This window comes from Panthera pardus, unplaced genomic scaffold (assembly GCF_024362965.1).
Source record: "Panthera pardus isolate Hobbes unplaced genomic scaffold, ASM2436296v1 HiC_scaffold_13, whole genome shotgun sequence".
Taxonomy (NCBI): domain Eukaryota; kingdom Metazoa; phylum Chordata; class Mammalia; order Carnivora; family Felidae; genus Panthera; species Panthera pardus.
This window is the reverse complement of record NW_026526688.1, coordinates 3,635,889-3,661,954: the sequence shown is the minus strand read 5'-3', so window position 1 is coordinate 3,661,954 and position 26,066 is coordinate 3,635,889. Positions and strand designations below refer to the sequence as shown.

General features: G+C 38.5%; 1 protein-coding gene across 5 annotated transcripts in view; it reads left to right on the top strand.

Annotated features, from left to right (window-relative positions):
* Positions 1–26,066, top strand: part of CSMD1 (CUB and Sushi multiple domains 1) — a 2,004,702-nt gene that overhangs the window by 1,402,727 nt on the left and 575,909 nt on the right. For all 5 annotated transcript variants that reach the window (XM_053900776.1, XM_053900775.1, XM_053900774.1 and 2 more), the window contains one exon: positions 14,476–14,563. In XM_053900776.1, the coding sequence (XP_053756751.1) occupies positions 14,476–14,563 (88 nt within the window). The remainder of the gene's footprint in view (positions 1–14,475; positions 14,564–26,066) is intronic.

The window sequence follows — 26,066 nt, the reverse complement described above, 5'->3', positions numbered from 1 at the left end:
CATCCAGGCTGCCCTCTTTTCCTTCTGATCCTTTCTCCCTTTCTTCCTCATTTTCTTCCTCTCTTTTGTTCCCCTTTTGTTACTTTATTTTTTAAGACTATTTTAGAGTGGTTTCAGGTGCACAGCAAAATTGAAAACGAAGTACAGCGATGCCCCACATGCTTCCTAACCGCGCGCGTGCGCGCGCGCACACACACACACACACACACACACACACACACACACATCGTCAGCATCTCCACCAGAGTGTTTTTGTTCCGACTGACAAACCTTACATCGGCACACAGTTATCACTGAAAGTGCACAGTTTACATTAGGGTTCACTCCTGGTGGTGTGCACTCTTTGGGTTTGGACATGTATCTATCATTAGGATGTCATACGGAGTATTTTCACTGCCCTCTGTGCTCTGCCTGTTCACCTTTCCCCCTCTCTGTCCCTGGCGACCACTGATTTTTTTTTACTGCTTCGTTTTGCCTTGTTGAGAAAGTCATACAGTTGGGATTATATAGTGTGTCACCTTTTCAGATTGCCTTCTTTCACTTAGAGATACGCACTTGACATTCTTCCATGTCTTTTCATGACTTTAACTTCTTTTTATCACTGAAAAGTTTTCCATTGTCTGGAAGGAAGTACTACAGTTTATCAATTCACCTAAGGAAGGATATCTTGGTTGCTTCTGAGTTTTACAATGATCAATAAAGCTGCTGTAAACATTCATGTGCAGGGTTTTGTAAGTCTTCAACTCTTTGGGGGTAAATACCAAGGCATGTGGTGTCTGGATCACGTGGTAAGAATGTGTTTAGTTTTGTAAGAAACCGCCAAACCGCCGTCCAAAGTGGTCTTACCATCTTGCCTTCCCACCGGTACTGAGACTCCGCGCTCCTCCATAGCCTTGCCAGCATTTAACGATGTCACGGTTCAGGATTTGGGCCACCTTTATTTTTAATAACTTAAAAAAAATCTTAGATTCCTTTGGTTACCAGATACACTTAAGGGAAAGAATATTCTTGTACTAAAAGTAGAAAGCCAGAAACATGTATCTTTTCCAGGGGCTAGTTAATTTCTTGGTGTTGCTCTCACCAACTAAGATGTGATGTACCAGGGCGTGTAGGCTTCTTGGTGCAATGCTGCTCTGCTCATCTCCACCAAGTGGGTGTATGTCTGCCTCCCTGCATTCGGATGCCTCCCTCAGCTTCCACTGAACAAAAGCGGACCTTCTCTGCACCCCCAGGGACTTCTGGCTTCACCAAAGTGGCAGGAGAGGGCTGCTGAAACACTGCATTTTTAAAAACACACCACTGCCTAGCTCTTTAGGTAGGAAATACTTATAAGGGACAATGTATAATTACTGAGGTATTGATATTTTTTTTCCCATCTGCCTCCTATTATACCTGAGCTTTTGATGAAACCTAATGCATGCTGCCTGCTGAATGGCATTCTTCCAATGAGAAACTTCATCACTAACTGTCTCCTATCTTTTATACATGGAAGCTAAATTTCTCAAAAAAGTAAATGTTATATGTCCAGATAAATTATTTTAAATTCAAATCTGTGAGTTGTGTCCGTGGAAGCATTACCTGACAAGGAAGGCAAGTAAGTTCATGGCTTTGAGTCCCCCAGAGAAAGGTGCGTGGTCTAGAAGACATGGAGAAGCAGATCTCTGCTTCATTTTTACATGCATCTTTCTCTCTTTATTTATTTTTTTAAAAATTGTTTTAATGTTTATTTATTTTTGAGAGAGGGAGAGAGAGAGAGAGAGAGAGAGAGAGAGAGAGAGAGAGAGAGACAGAGCTCGAGAGGGGAAGGGCCAGAGAGAGAGGGAGACACAGAATCTGAAACAGGCTCCAGGCTCCCAGCTGTCAGCACAGAGCCCAATGTGGGGCTCGAACTCACGAACCATGAGATCATGACCAGAGCCGAAGTCAGACGCTTAACCGACTGAGCCACCCAGGCACCCCATGTCTTTCTCTCTTTAAAGAAAGAACCTATTTTCATTATACGATAATGCAACTATATAAATACATACAGCCAACATTTACAAGTTACCTGTACAACTTAAAATAATTATTAAGTTATAAGGGTAGACATTTCATGACTAGAGAGGTTTACAAGTCAGCAAACGAAGGTTAGGTATTAAGGGAGTACATCCATCAACTCGTCCACGCTTTTTTCTATTTTGTTTCCATAAAAACAAAACTACACCACATACTCTGTTTTATGATCTGCTCTTGGGGTGCCTTGGGGGCTCGGTTGACCAAGTGTCCGACTCTTGATTTCAGCTCGGGTCACGATCCCAGGGTTGTGGGATCGGACTCTGTCCAGCTCTGCGCTGACAGTGTGGAGCCTGCTTGGGATTCTCTCCCTCTCTCTCTGACCATTCCCCACTTGCACTGTCTGTCTGTCTGTGTCTCTCTCTTTCTCTCTCTCTCTCTCTGAAAATAAATAAACACTGGAATATATATTTAATATATAAAGTATATATGATCTGATTTTTATGTTAAAGATATTTAGAGTTATTTACATGGGTATTAATACTGGAAGTATAATGTTTATAAGGTCAAGTATTTGTGAAGTGCACATAAGTTATGTTCATTTTTAAAAACCTTTGTCCATAGGAGCACCTGGGTGGCTCAGTTGTTTAATCATCTGGGACTTCAGCTCAGGTCACGATCTCATGGTTTGTGGGTTTGAGCCCTGCATTGGGCTCTGTGCTGACAGCATGGGGCCTGCTAAGGATTCTCTCTCTCCCTCCCCGTGCCCCTCCCCTGCTCTTCCTCTCTCTCTAATACATACATACATAAAGAATTTTTTCCTGATAAATGAATTCAGTAAAGTTGCAGGATACAAAATCAACATATGGAAATCTGTTGCATTTCTGTATACCAATAATGAAACAGCAGAAAGAGAAATTTAAAAAATCCCATTTATAATTGTACCATAAGTAATAAAATATCTAGGAATAAACCCAACCCAAAGAGGTTAAAGACCTGTACTCTGAAAATTGTATAACACTGATGAAAGGGGCCACCTGGGTGGTTTAGTCAGTTAAGCATCCAACTTTGGCTCAGGTCATGATTTCATGGTTCCTGAGTTCGAGCCCCACAGCAGGCTCTGAGCTGACAGCCTGAAGCCTGCTTCAGATTCTCTGTCTCTCTGTCTCTCTCTGCCCCTCTCCTGCCCATGCTCTGTCTCTCAAAAAACGTTAAAAGTTTTCTTTTAATTAAACAAATTTTTAAAAAACAAAAAATAAAAACCTTTGTCCATAAATGAATATTATCTCCTCAAAACACCCTCCTTAGCCAAGTATATAAGAAAAATGAATTAATGTAGTAAGAACAATGTAGGTCTTGAAAGCAAAAACTCTGATACATGTATCAGCTAAACAAATAGGATATACTAACTACTCTCCCAACCCCACTTTCCTGTTTGTCAAATGTAGTAACTTCCTTGCAGAGATTTTGTGAGGATTGAATTATGTAACATGTAAAAGTACCTGCCACAGTACATCACATTCTTTGATTCCTCTCCTTGCTATGATCCCTTTCCTTACACAAATTAAATTTTATGTATTTTTGTTGGAATACATTTATTAATAATATATTATTTATTAATATTTATATTTAATAATATTAGAATATTAATACTAGATTCTTACCCTTTTCATATTTACATGTCTATAACTTATTGATATATTCAGTTGAGACCATGGAAGGAAAAATCGTAGCCAGACTACAAGTATCCTACAAAGTTTTTTCACCGGTTTTTAAGATCTAAGAACTCATGACCAGAGGTGATAGGCCATTATTACTTTAAATACATGTAACTTAATAATTCATAACTTGAAAAATGGAGACATTATACACATACTATATCATTGAGTGGGGATTATTATTTCTCCCACGTATTTACACCTTTGGATTTTCAAAATGACCATCACCATGCTGTAAGAAATGTACTTTACGATAGTCAAAAATTGCATTCCTCTGGATTACACGTTTGCAGAACATCTGAATAATGTACAGAGTGAAATTACCCATATGGATATGCTGAGATAAGGAGAGATTTCAGAGTGACCAAGCAATTTGATTTATTGATACATTAATACATACATTACTGATACATCATTATAATGTTAAACTATGTGTATCACATAAATTCTCAGAGAACTTAACATTTCTGCCATCTTAAAATAGTGTTAGTCTGTCTCTTATTATATAGTATTACTTTAAACAAATATTAATAAATGTATATTATAAAAATATGTGTGATATACAAACCATTTGTATTAAATAGCACTGGTTTATTAATATTATACATTTAAAGCTATTTTATATAAGCAAATATATAGTTATAAATATATATCTGAATATTTATATCTATTTAATGTAAAATTTAAGTTATTTAATATCTTATATGAATACATGTGAAATACATTTGTAAGTGATAAATATATACGTCAAGTATATGAAACACATTTATACAAATTACGTTTGCTGTGTTAGAATGCCTTTAAATATAAATTTCTGAAATCACTTACAAACTATCTGAGAAAGAAATTTTCTATGGGTACTCATCCCTCAGATATCTATTTTTTATTTTTGAGATGTAAAAATTAACAACTAAACTTTTATGATGTAGATAAATTATCTTTAATATGAAGTATCAAAATATGTGTATTGTAATATAAATTTACAACAATTTCATGTATATATATATATGTGTGTGTGTTTATATATATATATATATGCCTGAATCAATTATAGTATACACTGACTTTGAGATTTTTCCCCTTTCTTCTCATATCTCAAGGTTATGCAAAGTAACACACATCCTACGCAAAGTACCATAAACTGGCCTCGTCAGATGTTGGTTTTACTGTTAGAAGACCATGTGTAATTAGGTGCGCTGTGACATATCTTTGAGAAGCCCTAAACATTTTCAAGAAACCTAAGTCCAGCGTCCTTGAATTTGCAGGAGACTGAAGCAGAAGTTACAGGCTATAAGACCTCAAGCTGAGGCTGCTTCGTCCCTGAGTGATGGTCACCCTGCATCTGTGGGAGCCAGGACAGGTGCACAGAGGCATCTCTGGTGCCTGCCAATGTACATCCAAGTGAACATGCCAGAAGATGGGGGGAGTCAGGCCTGTAGGCTGTGGCATAAATTTCCATGCTGCTGATTTTGCAGAGGTCATTGAGACTGGTTTCATACTAGCATATTCTTATTTTTCATTTTATTTGAGTACCGAATAAATATCTTGGTTTAATTTGAAGATACATAAGGAAAGTACTCCCACTTTGAACATTTGCTGCCATAGTAATTTTAGCAGTTGGAAGGGTAATTACTCATATCATAGCTCTTCTAAGAACTTCTTGTTTTCTCCCCTGGCAGAAAAACAATCTAGAAGAGGCAATGTTGAAGAAAAAAATAAGTCTTAATAGTGAGAGAATTTGGAGTGTTTGAAATGACCTGGACCATAAGATCGCTGCAGATAGTGTTCGAATAATGTTAGAAAGACAGGAGGTTTTCAGTGACAGCCAAATCATCCTTGTTTGTTGTGCGGTTGAGAACCATTAAAATTTTTGAAAGTTCCTCGATAATGTTTTTATTACTACATAATATTTTATTACATAAGAAGCTAAACTATATTTTATTTTTAAATGTTTACTTGTTTATTTTGAGAGAGAGAAAGAGAATGTGCGTGGGGGAGGGGCAGAGAGAGGGAGAGAGAGAGAATCCACATCAGGCTCTGCTCTGTCAGCACTGTCAGAGCCCGGATGCAGGGCTCGATCCCATGAACTGCAAGATCATGGCCTGAGCCAAAATCGAGAGTTGGATGCTTGACTGACTGAGCCACACAGGTGCCCCTAAAATCCCTTTGAAAAATAAGTTGCTGTAAGCTAAGAGCTTGATTTAGGAATAGGCAATAGAACTGGAAATAAGAACATGGCAAACTTAGATCTAAAAGTCATGATAGTGGGCATTCGATTACTAGTGTTTTAAAAGTCGGCAAATTAATGCAGTGAGAAAAGAGAGAGAGTCCAGACAAAATGTCTGGCATTATATTAAAGGAAGCATTTGACAAATATAGCTCACACAAGGGGCTTCATGTTCTGTAATTCTGTTGCATAAGAGGTGTTTCCTTGATGATTTAATCTGAGGTCCCAAAAAGTGCAGATCGAAGCAAGATGTGTTGATAAGTTACTTCTGTGCCAACCCTCCCTTTCAAACCCTAGTGTTGCACTGGTGATAAGACTTCTTCATTCAGATATCATCAATTTGTGTTTTACTTGTCAGTATTTGTGTACTGTTCTGGGATCGAACCAACTGCTGGCAAAGACTATAAATGTTCACCAGAAACAGAGAAAAGTTACCTTTAATTCTGGTATGCACGTGGAAATATCCCATGTGATACTCAACAAAGTAAGAATAATCCTGTTAGAGCTAAATAAAAGAAATTAGTACAATAGCAAAATGTTGTGGAGGTTTACATTTAGTTAAGTTAGTGGTTTGGTGTTTTGTTTCGTTTTGTTTTAGGAAGAAACAACAGGAATAAGTTTTATTCTTAACCAAGATAAAATTTGCAAATCAAAAGAGGAAATGCATTAGAAAGTAGGCATTGCTTTGCATTTCAGTAAAGAAATACTGAGTCTGTTAAATGTGGAAGGAACAAATGTCAGTGTTGACTTGTTCCACACTGATTTATGGCAGGAAGGTCTGAAGTTTACAGTACCCCCCAAACACACATGCATGGCATGGGGTGTGTATCATCGAAAGGTCATTGACAGAGGGAAATATTGCTACCAAGGAATTTCAACCAGAATGTGTTCTGTATAACAACATATTTTGTTGTTATGGAACTAAAACCATGTCACCTCTCTGAAGGTGTAAAATGGTTAGAATTAGTCTCAAAATTGATCCATCTGAATGAGTATCAAAAATAAAAATGTGTTATAATAGATCATAGAAGCAATGTCACTAAAAAGTCGGATTTTCTTTAAATGGCTCTTATTTTGGACCGTTTATTCCAAAGGCATACAAACTAAATTTTAACTCAAAAGATGGCACCTTACATGAAGATTTGAATCTTCAAGCCAATCCGTAGCTCTGGTGCTCTACAGGTGGCTTAGGGCCTCACGTGGAAAGCGAGTCTGGTCTTTTTACTGCAGGAAGATTGCCACCAGATGGTACTGGAGCTGAAGCCTCATGGCTCAAAGCATATGGCTCCACATATGTATGTTAGATTGGGAATATAAATGAAAACACCTTTCTTATTCCAGCTTTTGGTGCTTCGTATCTTTTCATTAGAAATGGAATTTTATTATGAAGAATCTTGTAACATTATTTTTTAAAGGCCTTGTTAAGTTACAAAGCCCTTAAACATACGATGTCTCAGTAACTTATTGCAGGAAGTGTAGGGAAAGGAACCTGGATTCTGGAATCTATCAGGTCCCAACTCTGGCCCCGGTTTTCTTTCTTATAAAACGGGTTTAATATTATCACCTCATGGAACGGCTGTATGGATTCAGTCTCAAGAACTCTGTAGGGGCACCTGGGTAGCTCAGTCGGTGAAGCATGCTAGTCTTGATTTTGGCTCAGGTCATGATCCCAGGGTCATGAGACTGAGCTCCCTGTTGGGTTTAAGCCTGTGCTCAGCGTGGAGCCTATTTAAGAGTCTCTCTTTCTGTCACTCTGCCCCTCTCCTCTGCTCATGCGCACGAGCTCTATGTGTGTGTGTGTGTAAAGGACAGCTGGAGTTTCCAGCTTTAAATTTAAATTATTAAATTTAATTAAATTCCAGCTTTAAATTTAATTAAATTCCAGATTTAAATTTAAATCATCCTCATCATTATTATTCTTAGTGTTTTCTTTCTGCTTGTTTCTATTTCAGTAATTGTAATTCTTGTCTCCACTGAGTTATTTGTCTCTGTTTTCTTTAATAATAGAGGTAGTTGTTTATATTTCTTTTGTATTAGTTACTTTTATCTCTATAGCACTGGTCTCGCTGTGTAGCTTGCTGCAAATAATTCATGTTGAATTTTAATTGACAGTCACAAGGCATGTCCTCAAAGAGCAGGATAATTTGGTAGGAAAAGCATCTTCCTCTTACTGAACATACTTCATAGGAGTCTTCATATTGTGAACCGAGATACTTTGAAAAAGGCATTTAAGTATATATATACATTAATATAATTTACACATTTTAAATCAAAATTCATTAGAAGTCTTTTACAAACTGCCTAATTTGTATCTGTTCATCCATTTGCATAATTTTACATCTTGCTTTGGTATTAGTTAATGATGGGTGATGAATCTACCCATTGGATGTTTCCAGTTTTGATTTTTATCTCCAAGGTTTTGACTAAAGTTTAATATATTTATTAGTATCTGTGGCATGTGTCCCAGGAGATTTGAAAAGATGTAATTCAACTAAATTAGAGTTAAAATGATATTAAACCAAGTAATTCCTCTCTTTTGAAAATGTGTCTCCAAGGCACTGGGGAACCTGCTTGAAGCAGATTGAGCTCCATGACTCTTTCCAGCTTTAAAGCTTCAGTTTTTCGAGAAATTAATTGGTCATGATGTTGATGGGTAGGTAGTTGGGATTTATGGAGCTTATTGTTTACTTGTACATAACCTGTTTGTCACCATGTCTGTGCCGTCGTTATCCCATTAAAAACCTATCTTTGTTTTGGGAAATCAGCCATATTTTACATTTAGTCCCTCATCACTTTTCTGTTATCTTCTGCCATCTGCAAACCATTCGGGCTTGTCTAATTTATTCTGTGCTCTCACAGAATTCCAAGTAAGTAACCTTTCTTGAATAAATAAGTGACTTTGACATTATCTTTAAAAAGACCCAGAGTGTTTTGATCTGACTTGGATGGGTACTTCCAATTTCTCTCATTTCTTTTTATTACTACTCCACGGGAGAAAAACAGAAAAAGAGGAGATAGAAATAGACCTCTTTTAAGCATTTATGTTACGTTTTAGAGCAGTCTGTTATTCTAGAATAGTGAAATAAGAGCCACACTAAAGCAGACCAGTTCTGATAAAAACAGTGATGGCCATTTACTTTAATGAGCTATTTTCATATGACACAGCGATGACCATTGTGCTCTGGGGTATATAAGATGTTTCTAAGTGATGATGACAGAAAAAAAAAACATGGTGCAAATAATACTCTGCACTGAAGTTTGAGATTATTAAAACTAGAGTCTCTTTGAGAGACTTATTAGTAGACCGCTGCCTACTGCCTGGGGACTCTGCCCTAGCACATGATATAGACTCTGAAGCCATGGGGCTGAAGATAAAAGTAGTGAAGTCAGTCCCCCATCTCTGTAAGGGATACATTCTCACACTCCCAGTTAATGTCTGAAATCATGATCGGTGCCAAACCCCATATATGCTACATTACGTCCTAAACATACATAGCAATGGTAAAGTCTCATTTTATAAATTAGGCACAGTAATAGACTAACAACAATTACTACTGATAAAATAGAACAATTATAACAATATACTGTAATAAAAGCTATGTGAATGTCTCTCTCTCTCTCTCCCCCCAAATATCTTACTGTCCTGTATTTACCATTCTTGTGATGATGTGAAGATGATAAAATGCCTATCCAATCAGATGAAATGAGGCGAGTGTCACAGGTGTTGTGACATAGCTTGAGGCTTTAGATCATCTGCTTCTGGACCATGGTTGACCCGGGTAACGGGAACCATAGAAAGTGAAACGTGGATAATGGGGACTACTCTAGAACTGTCAGACTGATAGAAGTCGATGTGCTAATAGGTCACAGATTTACAACTTGCTGGAATACACACACATACACACCCAGTGGTAAGATACACAGAACATAAAATTTACCATTTTAACCATTTTTAGGTGTACAGTTTTGTGGCATTGCGTACATTCGCATTGTTGTCAGTCCATCACCACCATGATGATCTCCAGATCAACAGACCTCCAGAATTTCATCTTCCCTACTGAAACTCTGTACATGTGAAAGAATAATTCCCCAGGCCGTTCTCCTGGAGCTTTGGAAAACCACTGTTCTACCTCCTGCCCTTGTGAATTAGACAACTCTTCACTCCCAGCTACTGTGTGTCCTTGGATGTAAAGTGAATCTCTCGTAGACAGCATATAGTTGTATCCTGGTTTGTTTTGGTTTATCCATTCTGCCAATCTGTGTCTTTTGATGGGGAATATATTAGTCAGCTAGAGCTGCCATAAAAGAGTACCACAAATTGAGTGACTAAACCAACAGAAATGGATTTCCTCACCGTTCTGGAGGCTAGACGTTCAAGATGAAGGTGTTGGTGGGGCGGTTCTTCCGAGGGTCCTTTCCTTGACTTGTAGATGGCTGTGTTCTCCCTGTGTCTTTGCAAGGTCATCCCTCTGTGGGTGTCTGTGTCCTAATCCTCTACTTATGGGGTTACCACTCATACTGTAATAGGGCCACCCTAATGACCTTATTGTAACTTACCTCTTCAAAAACCCTCTCTCCAAATGCAGCCACATTCTTAAAGACTGGGGGTAGGGCTTCAACTTGTGAATTTTAAGGGAACACAATTCAGCCAAAACATGTAGCTGATTACACATAAAGAAAGTACTGATTGAGGGATGCCTGGGTGGCTCAGTCAGTTAAGCATCCGACTTTGGCTCAGGTCATGATCTCATGGTTTGTGAGTTTGAGCCCCAGGTCAGGCTCTGTGATGACAGCTTGGATCCTGGAGCCTGCTTCGCATTCTGTTTCTCTCTGTCTCTCTCTCTCTCTGCCCCTCCTTCGCTTGTGTTCTCTGTCTCTCTCTCTCTCTCTCTCTCTCTCTCTCTCTCTCTATCAAAAATAAAAACAAAAGAAAGTACTGATTGGAAGGCACTTATTTTGACCGTTTTTATTTGTTTCCTGCATGCCCTACAGCCTTTTTTTTGTCCCTCATTTCTCCTATTACTATCTTCCTTTGGTTTAGTTGATGTTTGGTAGTGACCTATTAGGATCCCAATCTCAGTTCCTGTTGTGCATATTCCATAGGTACTTTCTTTGAGGTTGCCATGAAGATTACACGTAAGATCCCAAAATTATGACAATCTGTCTTAGAATGATACCAACTTAACTTCAACCACATACAAAACTGTGTTCCTTCACTCTGCCCTCACCACCACTTTATGCTATTGATGTCACAGATTGTATCTCTATTTATTGTGTATCTATTAACACAGACTTGCAATATTTTTATGCTTTTGTTTTTTTTAAATATGAAATTTATTGTCAAATTGGTTTCCATACAACACCCAGTGCTCATCCCAGCAGGTGCCCTCCTCAATGCCCATCACCCACCCTCCCCTCCCTCCTACCCCTCATCAACCCTCAGTTTATTCTCAGTCTTTAAGAGTCTCTTATGGTTGGCCTCCCTCCCTCTCTTTTTTTTTTTTTCCCTTCCCCTCCCCCCGTGGTCTTCTGTTAGGTATGTTTTCACTCTCATGTGGATCCTGCTTTTGTCTTTTAAATCATGTAGAAAATTTTAAAAATGGAGTTTCAAACCAAAATTACAAAGTAGAGTTTTTAAAAAAGATTTCTGTCTATAATTCCTTTTACAAGAGAACTTTTGTGTTTTCATTTTGTTTTGAGTTATTGTCTAGTGCCCTTTCATTTCAATTTGAAGGACTCCATTTAATGTTTCTTATAGGGCCGATCTATTAGTAATGAATTCTCTCTGCTTTTTTAGTTTGCTTTTCTTTTGGTCTGTTTATGCCTTAATTTTCCCTTTATTATGGGGGAAGGTTTTGCAGGATAGAGAATTTTCAGTTAACATGAGCTTTTCTTTCAGCCCTTAAATATTTCACCTAATGTCTTTTGTCCCACGGGGTTTCTGCTGAGAAGCCTGATGGTTTTACTGGCGATCTTATTTGTGATGGGGTGCTTTTTTCTTTCTGCTTTCAAGATTTGTTGTTTTTGTCTCTTGACAGTTTGAGTATGTGTCTCATTGTGGGTTGCATTGACTTTATCCTACTTGGAGTGTGTTTAGCTCCTTGGATTTGTATATTTGCATCTTTACTCAAATGTGAGAAGCATTCAGACATTATTCAAATTCATGTTTAAGACAGTTGTGTTATAGTCTTCGTCTGGTAAGCCTGATGCATGTGTTTCTTCAGGGACTGTTTCTGGAGATTAATTTCATTCCTTGGAATTGGGCACATCTTTCTATTTTTGTATGACTTGTGATCTTTGTGAAAAAATGTTCACCTGAAATAAACAGTTTCCTCTCCCAGTTTTTGCAGAATGGTGTGGAAGACCTTTATAAATTAGTGGGCCCCTGAGCCGTAGGATTAGCCTGGCATGAAGACTTAAGGTCTTCTCAGGTCTCTTCTGGGAATGTGTGCCGTCTGGGTCTGTGCGTATGCTTTTCCAGACCCCCATCCAGCTGCTTTCTGATACGTTACTACCCCAAAGAGCCTCACTCCAGCTCCTTCCCAGGATCTTAGATGTTCCGTTGTAACTTCTTGGCCCCAGATACCTGCATGGCTGCAGCCCCTTCGCACTTTACAAATGCAGCAGTCCACCAGCGCCTTCCGTGGCTTCTGGCTGCCTTTCCCCATATGAGCTCCAAGGCAGGCGAGACAAAAACCGGTCTCTCATGCAGCCCACAGGCCAGAATTTGCAAACAAGCTTCTCCACCCTCGGCGAAGGAACCAGGAATGAGGTCAGGAACGAAGGTGTGAAGCAAGGCATGTTAAACCCTCAAGAATTCTCCTGCCCTCATGGATGTGGCTTTTCCTCATTGGGCGTTTGCTTGACTGCTGTTGACTTCTGACTGGTATCCAGAGTTCCTACAAAGTTATTTTATTTCGTCTGTAGTTTTTATTTGATGTTTCCATGCTGGGGTGAGGGCCTGCAACTTCCTGTTCCACCATCTTACTGATGCCACTGCCCTTCTTGCTGGATAATTTTTAAATGATAGTGAGAAAAACAAATATTTAAATACGAAAGAAAATTTCAGAGGTGAGTCCATTTCTCACACCCCACTGCAAAATGAGTATTAGATGATATAAAAATCTCAATTAAAACCTGTAAGAAATGAAGATTATTTTGGAATGATGAAGTGCTTCCTAAGAATAAATTTATTTAACATATTTTAGTAAGATTTGTACTTAATGAGGGATTACGTCCATATCACAATTTCATTCTAACTTAGCAATGAAAACTGAATCTTGCTGTGATTATTGTCATTTTTTATGCACAGTTTTAATACTATTCTTAAGGATTTCAGTATCTACCTAGATATATTTTTTCTCATGGAATCATTTAAAATATATGTGGAGAAAAAAAATATATAAATCTATTATATATAGTTAATATTTTATATGTATTATAAATATATAAATATGATCTGGACATATATATTATAGATAGATATAGATATAGATAGGTAATGAAACAATCTATTTAAATGGGTTTAAACTGTAGGAAACACGAGTTACCCAATAGGATGTTAAGGTAGAGTAGGTTCCTGAGTTGGCAAATTTTCTGTCTCAACTATGATATCAAGGGTCCAGGTACTTGGTATATATATATTCTCCATTTATGATATACCCTCCATTCTTGGAACATAGCAATATGGCACCAACAATTCCACATTAGAAATCCAGACACAGAAAGATCCAGAATAAAAACAGAGATGGTCTTTGTTGGCTCACTGGATTGTCTTCCCAGTGGCACAGCTCCAGACTTTCCCTCATGTCTCACTGAACAGAATTGAGTCACAAGCCCCCTGTTGAGCTAATTTCTGGAAAGAAAGAAGGAATTGCCTCAGCTGGATTAGACAACTTAGGGTGGGGTGGGTGTTGGAGTGACAGCTACTCTATCCAATAAGCAAGCGCGTCCTTTAAAAACTCTTCTGTGATTGTACAACATCCCCGTAGGAGGAAGGCTCCTCATGGAACACATTCAGGAAATACATCAGCATGTTTGTAAAAGAAGAATGATACTCGTTTTTTTTAGTCCAATGATAAACATGTTCAATGTTTAAAACATAATAGGTAATTTTATTTAAATTATGTCTCATCTGGGCATTAACAAATAATTAGTGTCTTCATCTGTGGGTCTTCTGTATAAACTGTGGCATTTTACCATTCTGTTCTTTTTTGTCCCATCATGCTGTTAGTTGTGACCTATTGTAAAGTTGAACATAAGGAGAAAATGTATTTTTTAAAATTAAATTTTGACCACGTCAATAGAAGAAGGGCTCAGACTAAAGAATGTTGGCATCCTTTCACTGGATAAGAAGTCTTGATTTTTCAGACATAAAAATAAAGATGCATTTTAATATATCTAACATGTCTTAATTCTAAAATAAATTGCATTTTTAAAGTCATGATCTAAGAACCAAGCCTGCCTAACATAAATTTATTCTCTGAGGATTTCTCCAACAGCTAACCAAATTTACAAGAATGTTTCTCTCTATTATAGTGAGTCAAGGAGGCGTTGCATTGGTCTCTGACATGTGTCCAGATCCTGGGATTCCGGAAAATGGAAGAAGAGCAGGTTCCGACTTCAGGTAGGAGATACAGAAGTTATTTGAAAAGCATGTGATTTTCTAAAATATATATAATTTCATCTTGTTGTCCTTAACTCTGATGTCCTTTTGATTTAAAGATACAACTTCTCAATTATTACGGGGCTCTTATATGTAAGGCATACTGTGTAAAGATCTAAGACAGACTGTGTTTAAAACTTCCATGTGGTGTAGAGTTGATGCCTTTCACTATATGAGCAAGTATTAAATATTTAACCCTAAATGAATATAATCAAAATTTGTCTCAAGGGTTTTTTTTTTTTTTTCCGGTTTTTCATTAATTACCATCTCCTATTCTAATGCATTTTGGTTAATGTTTAAAAAAATAGATGGGGCAAAAATTTAACTATAGCCTCATAATTATTTCATTCAATTTTTAGAATAATGAATGTAAGTGGCAGTCAATGCAATTTATTTCAGAAAATGTTATGATTCACTTTACTAGGATCGTGATGAGCTAGAGACTACTTTCCAGTTGTGACATTATTAATGTAGTGGTGATTGTAATAGTGTATTATAATTATAGTGCCATTTATATTTATAATGATTACAATATCATTTCTTTGCATTTTTGAATTCCTTTCCATTAGTTCCAGAAATGTTTGCCAGTTTACAAGATGGATACACATACTGGGAGTAAGCTTCAAAATAAAGAATACAGGGGGTTGGGAAAAGTGCTTTCCTCCCTTAAAATTTCACCATTTTTTTTTTTTTTTTAAATTTTTTTTTTCAACGTTTTTTATTTATTTTTGGGACAGAGAGAGACAGAGCATGAACGGGGGAGGGGCAGAGAGAGAGGGAGACACAGAATCGGAAACAGGCTCCAGGCTCCGAGCCATCAGCCCAGAGCCTGACGCGGGGCTCGAACTCACGGACCGCGAGATCGTGACCTGGCTGAAGTCGGACGCTTAACCGACTGCGCCACCCAGGCGCCCCAAAATTTCACCATTTTTGACAGGGAAACAATAAAGATACATGTAGAGAGCTTGGGCTACCACAGTAAGAGGAAACTGAAACAGTCTCTGTGCCACTAGAGAAGGAAGAAGGAATATTCCTCAGTGAAGCTGGAGTAGCAATGGCCATTTGGGGAAATTTTATGTAATTTTAATCATTTACTGATGTATAGTTAACAAGAGTGTCGTATTAGTTTCAAGTGTGCAGTATACTAGTTCACTGATGTTACACATTTCTCAGTACTCGTCAAGATGAGTGGATTCTTGACCCCTTTGTGTGTCTCACCCCTCACTCCCCCGCCTCCATTCTGGTAACCGACAGCTCTCTCGGTTTCTAAGAGTCTCTTTTTTTGTCTCTCTGTTTCTTTCGTTTCCTAAATTCCACATATGAGTGAAAAAGACAAGTAGCGATAGTAATTTTGAAAAGGTTAGAGAAAGAATAAAATTGTCTACAGGCTGGCTGTAATAAAGTTGGTATAATTATAGACACATATACTTTTTTTTCCATGAAAAGGAAACAAAGAAAATACACACGATAACAAAATGCGTTTGACTTCCTAGCGGTGTCCGCCTTGTTTGAAGTGGATGGGAGATCATGTGGTTTACAGGTTAAAGATACCAAGTTTGAGTGTAGCTAGGGGAGCTGGTGTTTCAGTTCAAGTTCCTTTGAAGCAGAGCCTGAGACAGGATTCTTCTTCAAGTGATTTTTTTTTTTGTTTGGAAAAGCGCTCTTTGGAGAAGGGCAATGGGGGGAACAAGGCGGGCAGAGTGAAAAGCTCAGACGCAGGCTGGTTCTCGCTGCTGAGGAGCTTCAGTCCAAACCCACAGGGACTCTCAGGGGACGGGTCACATCGACCAGCTGGCTCCCCCTCCGGTACCCACCCTCCCTGGCTGCCCATTGTTGGGTTCCTTCTTTTGGCTCAAGGAAGTTCTCCAGAGCACAGCTTGGTTGTGGGTATTTGTGAGCACTCTCAGTGGGTTCTCTGACAGAGACAGGTGCTGGCTTCCACCAGCAGATAAAATAGCAGTCAGCCGAAGGCACCAGGAATTCTGTCTTTTGCAAAGCAAGCAGATACACGAAATGTACACATTCTTGCTGGAATCCATAGAGCTTTTTATGTTTTGATTTCCTTCCTTATCTCAAAAGTGACCTCCTCCACTTGCCCCTTCCCCATTTCACCCTGGAAAAAATGCTCTCCTTGCCTCACTCCCAGAGAACTGTACACGCTCTCCCACGATTCTTCTTCATTATTGTTCACGTGTCCGTTTTCCCCATCCAGCTCACGCTTCTCCAGTGCAGGGATGGTATTGTATTCACTCCGGCTTCCTCAGTGACTGAAATGGTGCCTGGCCCACGGGCACTCGCGGTATTATTCAAGTGCCCCTTGCATGTGAGGGAGATTGTCCATCCAGCACTCTGTCATCCCTGAAAATCTTTGCAGGGATCTGGGAACTTCCTTGGTCTGTTTTGGAATAGCTCTGTTTTAAAACATGATGAGTTAAATGCTGCCTGACAATGCCAGGTTCAAATTGTATGCTATGGTAAAAGGAACTAGAGAAACTTCTTTTCTTTTTTAATTTTTTTTAAATTTTTATTTATTTTTGAGACACAGAGAGACAGAGCATGAATGGGGGAGGGGCAGAGAGAGAGGGAGACACAGGATCCGAAGCAGGCTCCAGGCTCCGAGCTGTCAGCACAGCCCGACGCGGGGCTCGAACTCACGAACTATGAGATGGTGACTTGCGCCGAAGTCGGACGCTCAACCGACTGAGCCACCCAGGCACCCCAGAGAGATTTCTTAACCTCCAAAAGTTGACAAGGAGCTCAGAGACATCCAGGGCCAGTTATCGGTTCAGCACAAGCACAGCAATGGAGCATTTTATGAGCACCTTAGATGAATGTGCTGGTATTTACTCTGCTCATTCTTACAACAGCCTTATTTCTGAAGAAGAGGTTCAACGTTGGGGTAAACATTAGCCCCTGGGGTTATGTGTGTCTTCGGGACAGCCAGTGAAGGAAGGAAAGGAGTTACCGTATCTCAGATGAGACATTCACGCTTTCAAATCCTGACTTTCCTGGGGAATCTCTATATTGTTTCCATGTCTCCAAGTTCATGGCAATCGAATAATATAACAGCACAGAAAGGGATTTGAAAGAGTAAATTTCCTATAGGACTAAATACAAATGTAAATATTTTTGCCATCTATGGACGTGTGTGTGCGCGCGCGCGTGCGCAAAACTGTGATAGTCCAGGGGCACCTGGGTGGCTCAGTCAGTTAAGCATCCGACTTCGGCTCAGGTCACGATCTCACGGTCCGTGAGTTTGAGCCCTGCGTCGGACCCTGTGCTAACAGCTCAGAGCCTGGAGCCTGTTTCAGATTCTGTGTCTCCCTCTCTCTCTGCCCCTCCCCCGCTCATGCTCTGTCTCTCTGTCTCAAAAATAAATAAACTTAAAAAAAAAATTAAAAAACTGTGATAATCCGGTTATAGTAGCTTTTTCTACACTTCAGAGGACTAGATCTCTAGATGATGCTCACAACTACAAATAAACAGTTTTCAGTTTTTCTTTCTAATGTGAATGAATTTTGTTTCTTTTCCTTGCCTGAAAGAACTGGCCAGGACCTATCTTATGAGGTTGAATATAAATGGTAAGCCTTTCCTGCTTCATTCAGTTTTTAATGTTTTATTTATTTTTAGTAATCTCTACCCCCATCATGGGGCTCCAACTCATGACCTTGAGATCAAGAGTCACATGCTCTCCCCCAGCCAGGCATCCTCATTCTTGCTTTATTCTTGATCTTTGGTGGAAGGCATTTTGGTTTTCATCATTGAGTGATACTAGCTGTAAGGTTTTTATAGATTATTTTTATCATGCTGAAAAAGCGTCCTTCTATTTGTAGTTTGTTGTAGGTTTTTATCATGAATGGATATAGATTTTCTCAAAAGCTTTTTCTAGATCTATTGAGATGATCTTTTCTGTTTAGTTTTTAATATGATTAATTACATTGACTGATTTTTCTTGCATTCTGGGATAAATTAATTTGGTCGTGATGTATCATCCTTTTTATATACTGTTGGCTTTGATTTGCTAATTTTGTTTTAGATTTTTGCATGTATGCTCATGAGAGATATTAGCCTATGGTCTTTTCTTGTAATTTCTTGATTTTGCTATCAAAGTAATGCTGGTCTCATCAAATTAGTTAGGGAATATTCTGTGCTCTGGAATATCCTGAAAGAATTTGTGTAGAGTTGATAACATTTCTTTCTTTAGTTTTTGAGAGATTTATCAGTGAAGTCATCTGGAGGTGCAATTTCCTAACAAAAAGTTTTTAAATTACAGTACAACTTTTTTTCTACATACAAACCTGTTCAGGTTCTTACTCTGCTTAAGTAAGTAGCTTTGATAGTTTGCATCTTTCAGCGTATTTTTCAGATTTTTATCCAGGTTGTCAAATTTATTTTCATAAAGTTATTCATAATATTTTCTCATTGTCCTTTAAATGAGTAGTGGTGGCAGAATTGCAATTCCTGACCTTGGTAATTTGTGTTTTCTATTTTACCAGACCCACTTGACTCGTGATATGTCAGTGTTATTGATCTTGTAAAAAAAAAAATCTACATTTGGTGTCACTGATGTTTCTCTATTGGTTTTATTTGTTTCATATTCCATTGAATTCTGCTCTGGTCTTTTATTATTTTCACTCTTCTGATTACAGTGGGATTTATATGCTCTTCATTGTGAAGTTTCTTAAGATTGAAGCTGTGATTTAAGATTCCTTTTTCTTTTCTAATGTGGGTGTTCAGTGCTTTAAATTCTACTCCAAGAATGGATTTAACTGTATCATGTATAAATAGCATGTTTTCCTTTTCATGCAGTTCAGAATACTTCCTATTTTCCCTTGTGATTACTTGTGTAATCCATGGGTTATATAAAAGTGTTCTATTTAGTTTCCAAATATCTAGGGATTTCCCCAGGTTCTTTGTGGTCAGAGAACATACTTTGTATGACTTAAATCCTTTTAAATTGACCAAGAATTGTTTTCTGTCCTAGAATATGCTCCATCTTGGTAAGCATTTTATGTGCACTGGAAAGAGTGTATGTTCTGCCATAGTAGGGTGAAATGTTCCCTGAAGGTCGGTTAGATCAAGTTGGATGACAGCATTGGTCAAGTCTTTTGTATCCTCACTGACTTTCTGGCCACTTGTTCTGTTGTTGAGAGAAATATGTTGAAATCTCCTGCTATGATTGTGGGTTTGTCTATTTCTTACAGTTTCATCAGTTTTTGCTACATGTCTTTGGAAGCTGTGTTATTAGTTACGTATGTGTTTGTTGTCTTTTTAATGAATGCATACGTTTGATGTTAGGAAGTGTCCCTCTTTATCTTGGATAGTATTTTTTGCTCTGAAATACACTTTGCCTTGGTCTATCCTAGTCACTCCAGCCTTCTCCTGACATTTGTGAGTACGGTGACACTATATATGCGTTCATACTCCTGCTTCTGCGTTTAATATGTTCCACTATGTTGTTTTAGCTAACATATTTTTAAAAATCCTGCCTCACATATGGTTGAAAAATAAATGGATATTTGGGGCACCTGGGTGGCTCAGTCGGTTAAACGTCCGACTTCGTCTCAGGTCACGATCTCACAGTTTGTGGGTTCGAGCCCCGCCTTAGACTCTGTGCTGACAGCACAGAGCCTGGAGCCTGCTTTGGATTCTGTGTCTCCCTCTCTCTCTCTGCCCCTCCCCTGCTCATGCTCTGTCTCTGTCTCTTGAAAGTAATAAATAAACGTTAAAAAAATTAAAAAAAATAACAAATGAATATTTATTGTTTTCCTCCAAGTTTTTATTCCAGTTCTAGTTAGTTAACATACAGTATAATATTTGCTTCAGGTGTAGAATTAGTAATTCATCTCTTCCAGACAACACCCAGCACTCATCACAAGTGCCCTCCTTCATCCCCTTCACCTGTATAACCCGTTCCCCCATGCTTCCGTCCAGTAACCTTCAGTTTGTTCTCTACAGTTAAGAGTCTGTTTCTCGTATGTGCCACCATGAGTTTGACAGTTTTCCAATGCTTAAATATCTTTCCAATAAGATACATAGACATATATAATAGGTGATACTATAAAAATTGATAAAGGATATTTTCTTTAAAAAATTTTTTTTAAGTTTATTTATTTTGAGAGAGACAGAGACAGTGTGAGCAGGGAAAGGACAGAGGGAGAGGGAGAGAGAGAGAGAATCCCAAGCAGGCTCCGTCCGCACTGTCACCACGGAGCCTGACTCGGGGCTGGAACCCACATACTGTGAGATCATGACCTGAACCAAAGTCAGATGCTTAACGACTGAGCCACCCAGGTGCCCTGATAAATGGTATTTTCTTAAATGTTGGCTGCAACTTGGAATACGGAATCATAACAATAAACATTTTATACGTCTTTGTCTTAAAAGCCACTGATCTAGCTATCATATTGAAATGTTTTATTCATCCATGATTTTGTACCATCATGCATTGGCCATTTGACAAATCATGATTCTTTGAGTTTTGAGTTCTTCCGAATGTTGATACATTTCACTACACAATGTCAAAAACATTGCATATTTTAATATCTCTCTATATCTTATTGGAAAAATATTTAAGCATTGGGAAGCTGTCAAGGTCATGATGGCACATACAAATTTTCAGAATTTCTAATTTCTATTAGACCACTTGAATTTTATCATTGGTGACAAATTTTGTAAATTATTTTTCTTAAATAAAAGGCTCATTCAGTAGCCCTCAGTTTGTTCTATATATTGAAGCGTCTCTTATGGGTTAGCCTCCTTCTCTGTTTTTATGTTATTTTATTTTTCCTTTCATTTCCCTATGTTCATCTGTTTTGTCTCTTAAAATACACATGTGAGTGAAATCATACTTGTCTTTCTCTGACTGATTTACTTAGCATAATATGTTCTAGTTCCATCCATGTAGTTGCAAATACCAAGATTTCATTCTTTTTGATCACTGAGAAATATTCCAGTGTGTGTGTGTGTGTGTGTGTGTGTGTGTGTGTGTGGACACGTGTATATACATGCTTTGGATTCTGTGTCTCCCTCTCTCCCTCTTCAGATTCTGTGTCTCCCTCCCTCCCTCTGATAGCTAGATCAATGGCTTTTAAGATAAAGACGTATAAAATGTTTATTGTTATGATTCCATATTCCAAGTTGCAGCCAACATTTAAGAAAATACCATTTATCAGGGCATGTATATGTACATGTACATGTATATATGTACACACACACACACACACACACACACACACACACACACACACTACTTCTGTATCCACTCCTCAGTCGATGGACACTTGGGCTCTGTAGTTTGGCTATTGTTGATAATGCTGCTGTAAACGTTGGGGTCCATGTGCCCCTTTGAATCAGCATGTTTGTATCCTTTGAATAAATACCTAGTAATGCAATCAATGGTTCAAAGGATAGTTCTATTTTTAACTTTTTGAGGAACCTCCATACCATTTTCCAGAGTGGCTGCACCAGTTTGCATCTGGGGGATGGGCTAAATGGGTGATGGGCCATAAGGAGGGCATTTGTCAGGATGAGCACTGGGTATTGTATGTAAGTGATGAATCACTAAATTCTCCTCCTGAAACCAGCACTACACTCTACATTAACTAAATTGAATTTAAATTTTAAAAAAGGAGCCGTAAATAACATGTTTGACGAATACTCAAATGCTATCAATAATAGCTTATTAGTTATTTTTTCAAATAAGTTTCATGAAAATAAAGCAGTTGATTCAGCTCACAATTCAAACAATTTCAATGAGTTTTTCCTCGAGATCATGTAAGGCTTCAGTATGTACCACAGATGCATAGGTATTCAGTGATCAAGATTTATCAAAAGTAATCATTTTTCCTGCTTCATCAAGGACTTTCTTAAGTGATGCTGGCCTTCCTTTTCCTCCCCCCCCCCCTCCTCATCCTGGTCCTTGTCCTCGTCCTCGTCCTCCTCCTCAGTCTTCTCAGTCTCGTGCCTGATGCTATGGCTTCCATTTGTGTTAGGTCACTATTGGGTTTGCTCACCATTGCTCTTTTACCATCAGTGGACATAGCAACCCATGGGGAAAAAGCATACATCTTTTAGTATTATTATAAAAACAGTCTAATATAAAAATATCATACCCTCTGAAAAGGTCTCACTACCCACCCGAGGGATCTGTGGGCCACACCTTGAAACGAGGTACACTACATATGGAAGTTGAGTCAATTCAGCCTAAAAATAATTGTTAGAGTCATGTGGAGGAAGGATATATGAACAAAGAAACATGCTATTCAGTTATTTGCTGCATTGTAACTAAATTAAAAGTCATTGCCATCCCTACTGGTGGTTTAGGACTGTGTAGTGACCCTGGGCATCCGATGTACCAAGTCTTTATTTCATCGACTGCCTCCACCCAGGCGACGGTAGAATCCATGTGTGTTCATATGCAGGCTGTAAGACCATGGCCATGTAAACATACCTCGTGACCATTAAGTGAGGTGATATGTCCTAGGCTCAGCATATAATAAGCTGACTATAAATGCTGGTGTTTTAAAAAGAAGGAGGCTGTTCTTGATTGTTTAAATTCTTTTGGAGACTGTTTTTAATGAAAAGCAATTCAGTTCTTTCTAAATTCATGTAATCAAAACTAATGACTAACATATAATCCAATCTAATGACCAACATTGTCAAGATGAGTGGATGAATTCATTTGTAGTTACCACTGTAATTATATATAATTTGGGGCTTTTTCTGTTTAAAAAATGTTCACTATATTAGGTTGGTAAAATACTCCTCATCTGATTTTATTTATACTATTATTTTTGTTTCTATGGAAATCTTTTTTTTCCATAGACAATCTAAATATTAACTCCAGTATTATATATGAAGAATTATAAATAATTGAAGCCTAAAATTTGAACTTTCCTTATTTGAATTCAAACTATTTGGGGGACAATTTTCTGATATTTTTTTCCACCCTTGACCACTCTCTAAGAGACAGAGTGAATTCATTAGAACGGAATATTTATGAGTAGATTGATAGAAAATTCGTATATCAGTTTGTAAAGGATGGAGCTGGAGTAGGGTTGGAGAGTTTGTGGACAGATACGGACATCTATTTCCTATGCTGGTAGGATAGATACTGTAGGTGCAGACAGATACCGTTATCCCAACTTTTGCAAATATGGCTATTGAAATTCAGAATGTTAACATGCCACGATGCAATAACTAGTCATGGTCATAGCTGGGACTGGAAACCAGATCTTATTGACTCCAAAGCCTCTCTTGGTCCCAAAGATCTGTAATGAGGAAAATCACATTGACTAAATATCTTCACACCTGTCATGCAGGACCGCCGGATAGGGGTGTGCGGGGTGTGGACACCACTAGTTAGCCATATGAGGAGTCAAGATGTGGTTCACACCTAACCTTGAGCTCACCATTCCAAGCCTTACACCTTAACATGGGGTTACCCTACACTCAGCACAAGGGAATCTTTGTTCTAACTGATAAGAGTGAATGTCATGTTGTAATTTTGCATAAAGGATCCACTTAGACTAACCACACATGCTACACACTGCTGAGTTAATAGGTTCTTTATAAACATTGCGCAAATATTGTGTTTTATATGCAAATATTATATAGCCACATGTTATACGTTCTGTGTCAGTCGTATAAAGATTATACACAAAATAAATATAAATATTATACTTTATATTGTTGCTCCATGTTATAGTATAGGTTCTTTGTGTGTATTATTTCCAACCCTCAGATCTATTCTTTATAAAATTCTTAATCGCATGTAATAGATGCTGACATTGCATGTAGGGACCCCCGGATTTCCATAAAACATGGGCTTCCATTCTCTTCCGTGGCTCTCCTTCCTTTTCTTCTGTAAGTGTGACTGTAACTCACCTCTGTGGCAGAAACCCGTTTGATAAAGATCCTAAATTTACGCAACCTGTAGTACCCATCCTAAAAGTCCCTCCTCTCCAGCATGGCCACTGCTACCCTGCAATTCTTAGCCCTATTCTTAACCAAATATGGTTTTCCCTGCTACCACACCTAAGCCACCGTGAAAACTTTCCTCAGGTGACAGACGTCTCACAGGCAGATTAGAGCAGGCTAATAAAGAAACTCGAGGAGCTTGAAGACGCAGAACTGGGGGACACTGACGTGCCCCATGGTTCTCCCGAGGATTCATTCTTTGTAGGACAGGGTATTTTTCAGTCATCTCTGCCTTTGCCCAACCGCACAGTTGTCTTCTATTTGTAGGATAAGGGGTCTTTGCTCTCACTTCGCTTCAACCCATTGTTTCAACTTCTTCAGCAGAGTTTTTCGTGTCGCATATTTATGTTTCTGTCACATTAAATGTATGCTCCCATCATGTTGGATTATGAGGCCCTAAAGGAAAGAGGACAGCACAGGATTTATTGATTTTATTTATTACTGTGCCCCACATATGGGAGATACGTTTTTATATTGAATTGGAATAAGGTGATGCTAACAAGACGTCCCTGGGGGTATGCAGTCATAGCCTAATTCGTACCCTGCAAACCCACCAAGTTAGCCACCGTTGGTCAGACTTTGATTAAAACGTGACCTGTGCTCACAAAGGGAATTTGGGTATTGGAAGAGTGATGGTTGTGACTTAAAAGTAAACACTTCATTTGTATGGTTGGTGATTATGGAGCACTGTTCAAGTTAACACCATCTGCTCTTACGTCGTCGCCCATTTCTCAACAGATCTCACGTTCAGACACTCTGTGGAGTCAAGGGGCGTCAAGTGGAATTATGTGTCACCCAGTGAAAGGAGAAACCGGGGTGCATAAAAGAAAATTACATAATCGATGAGAAGCGGAACAAAATCCATTACCTAAGTCTCTTGATAAACTGCTGTTTATTTCTAGTACTTTCCACATTCAGCCCCTCTTCCTTTTCTTGTAACACATCAGTAATTCTCTCTCTTTTTTTAAAGGGTTTTTTAAAAATTTTTTAAATGTTTATTTCTGAGAGAGAGACAGACAGACAGAGCATGAGTGGGGGAGGGGCAGAGACAGAGGGAGACAGAGAGTCCAAAACAGGCTCCAGGCTCTGAACTGTCAGCACAGACCCCAATGTGGGGCTCGAACTCACGAACCGTGAGATCATGACCTGAGCCAAAATCAGATGCTTAACTGACTGAGCCACCCAGCTGCTCTCCCTCCTCTCTTTTTGGTGTTCTTACCACTAGTAATTCTCTTTATAGCTTTAGTACTTCCCCACTGTAAGTCAGTTTCAGTGACATCAGAGCCACCTGCCTTTTGTTACATGAAAATATAAAGAATTGCATGACCAGGATATAAACCAAGAAACAAATTTGGCATTCTTTTCCTCAAGAATTGCTATTGATTAAGTTCTCTCATGGACTCAGTTTTTATTAATTTTATTAATTTTAATTACAGTATAATTGGCATACAGTGTTATATTAGTTTCAGGTGTGCAACAATGC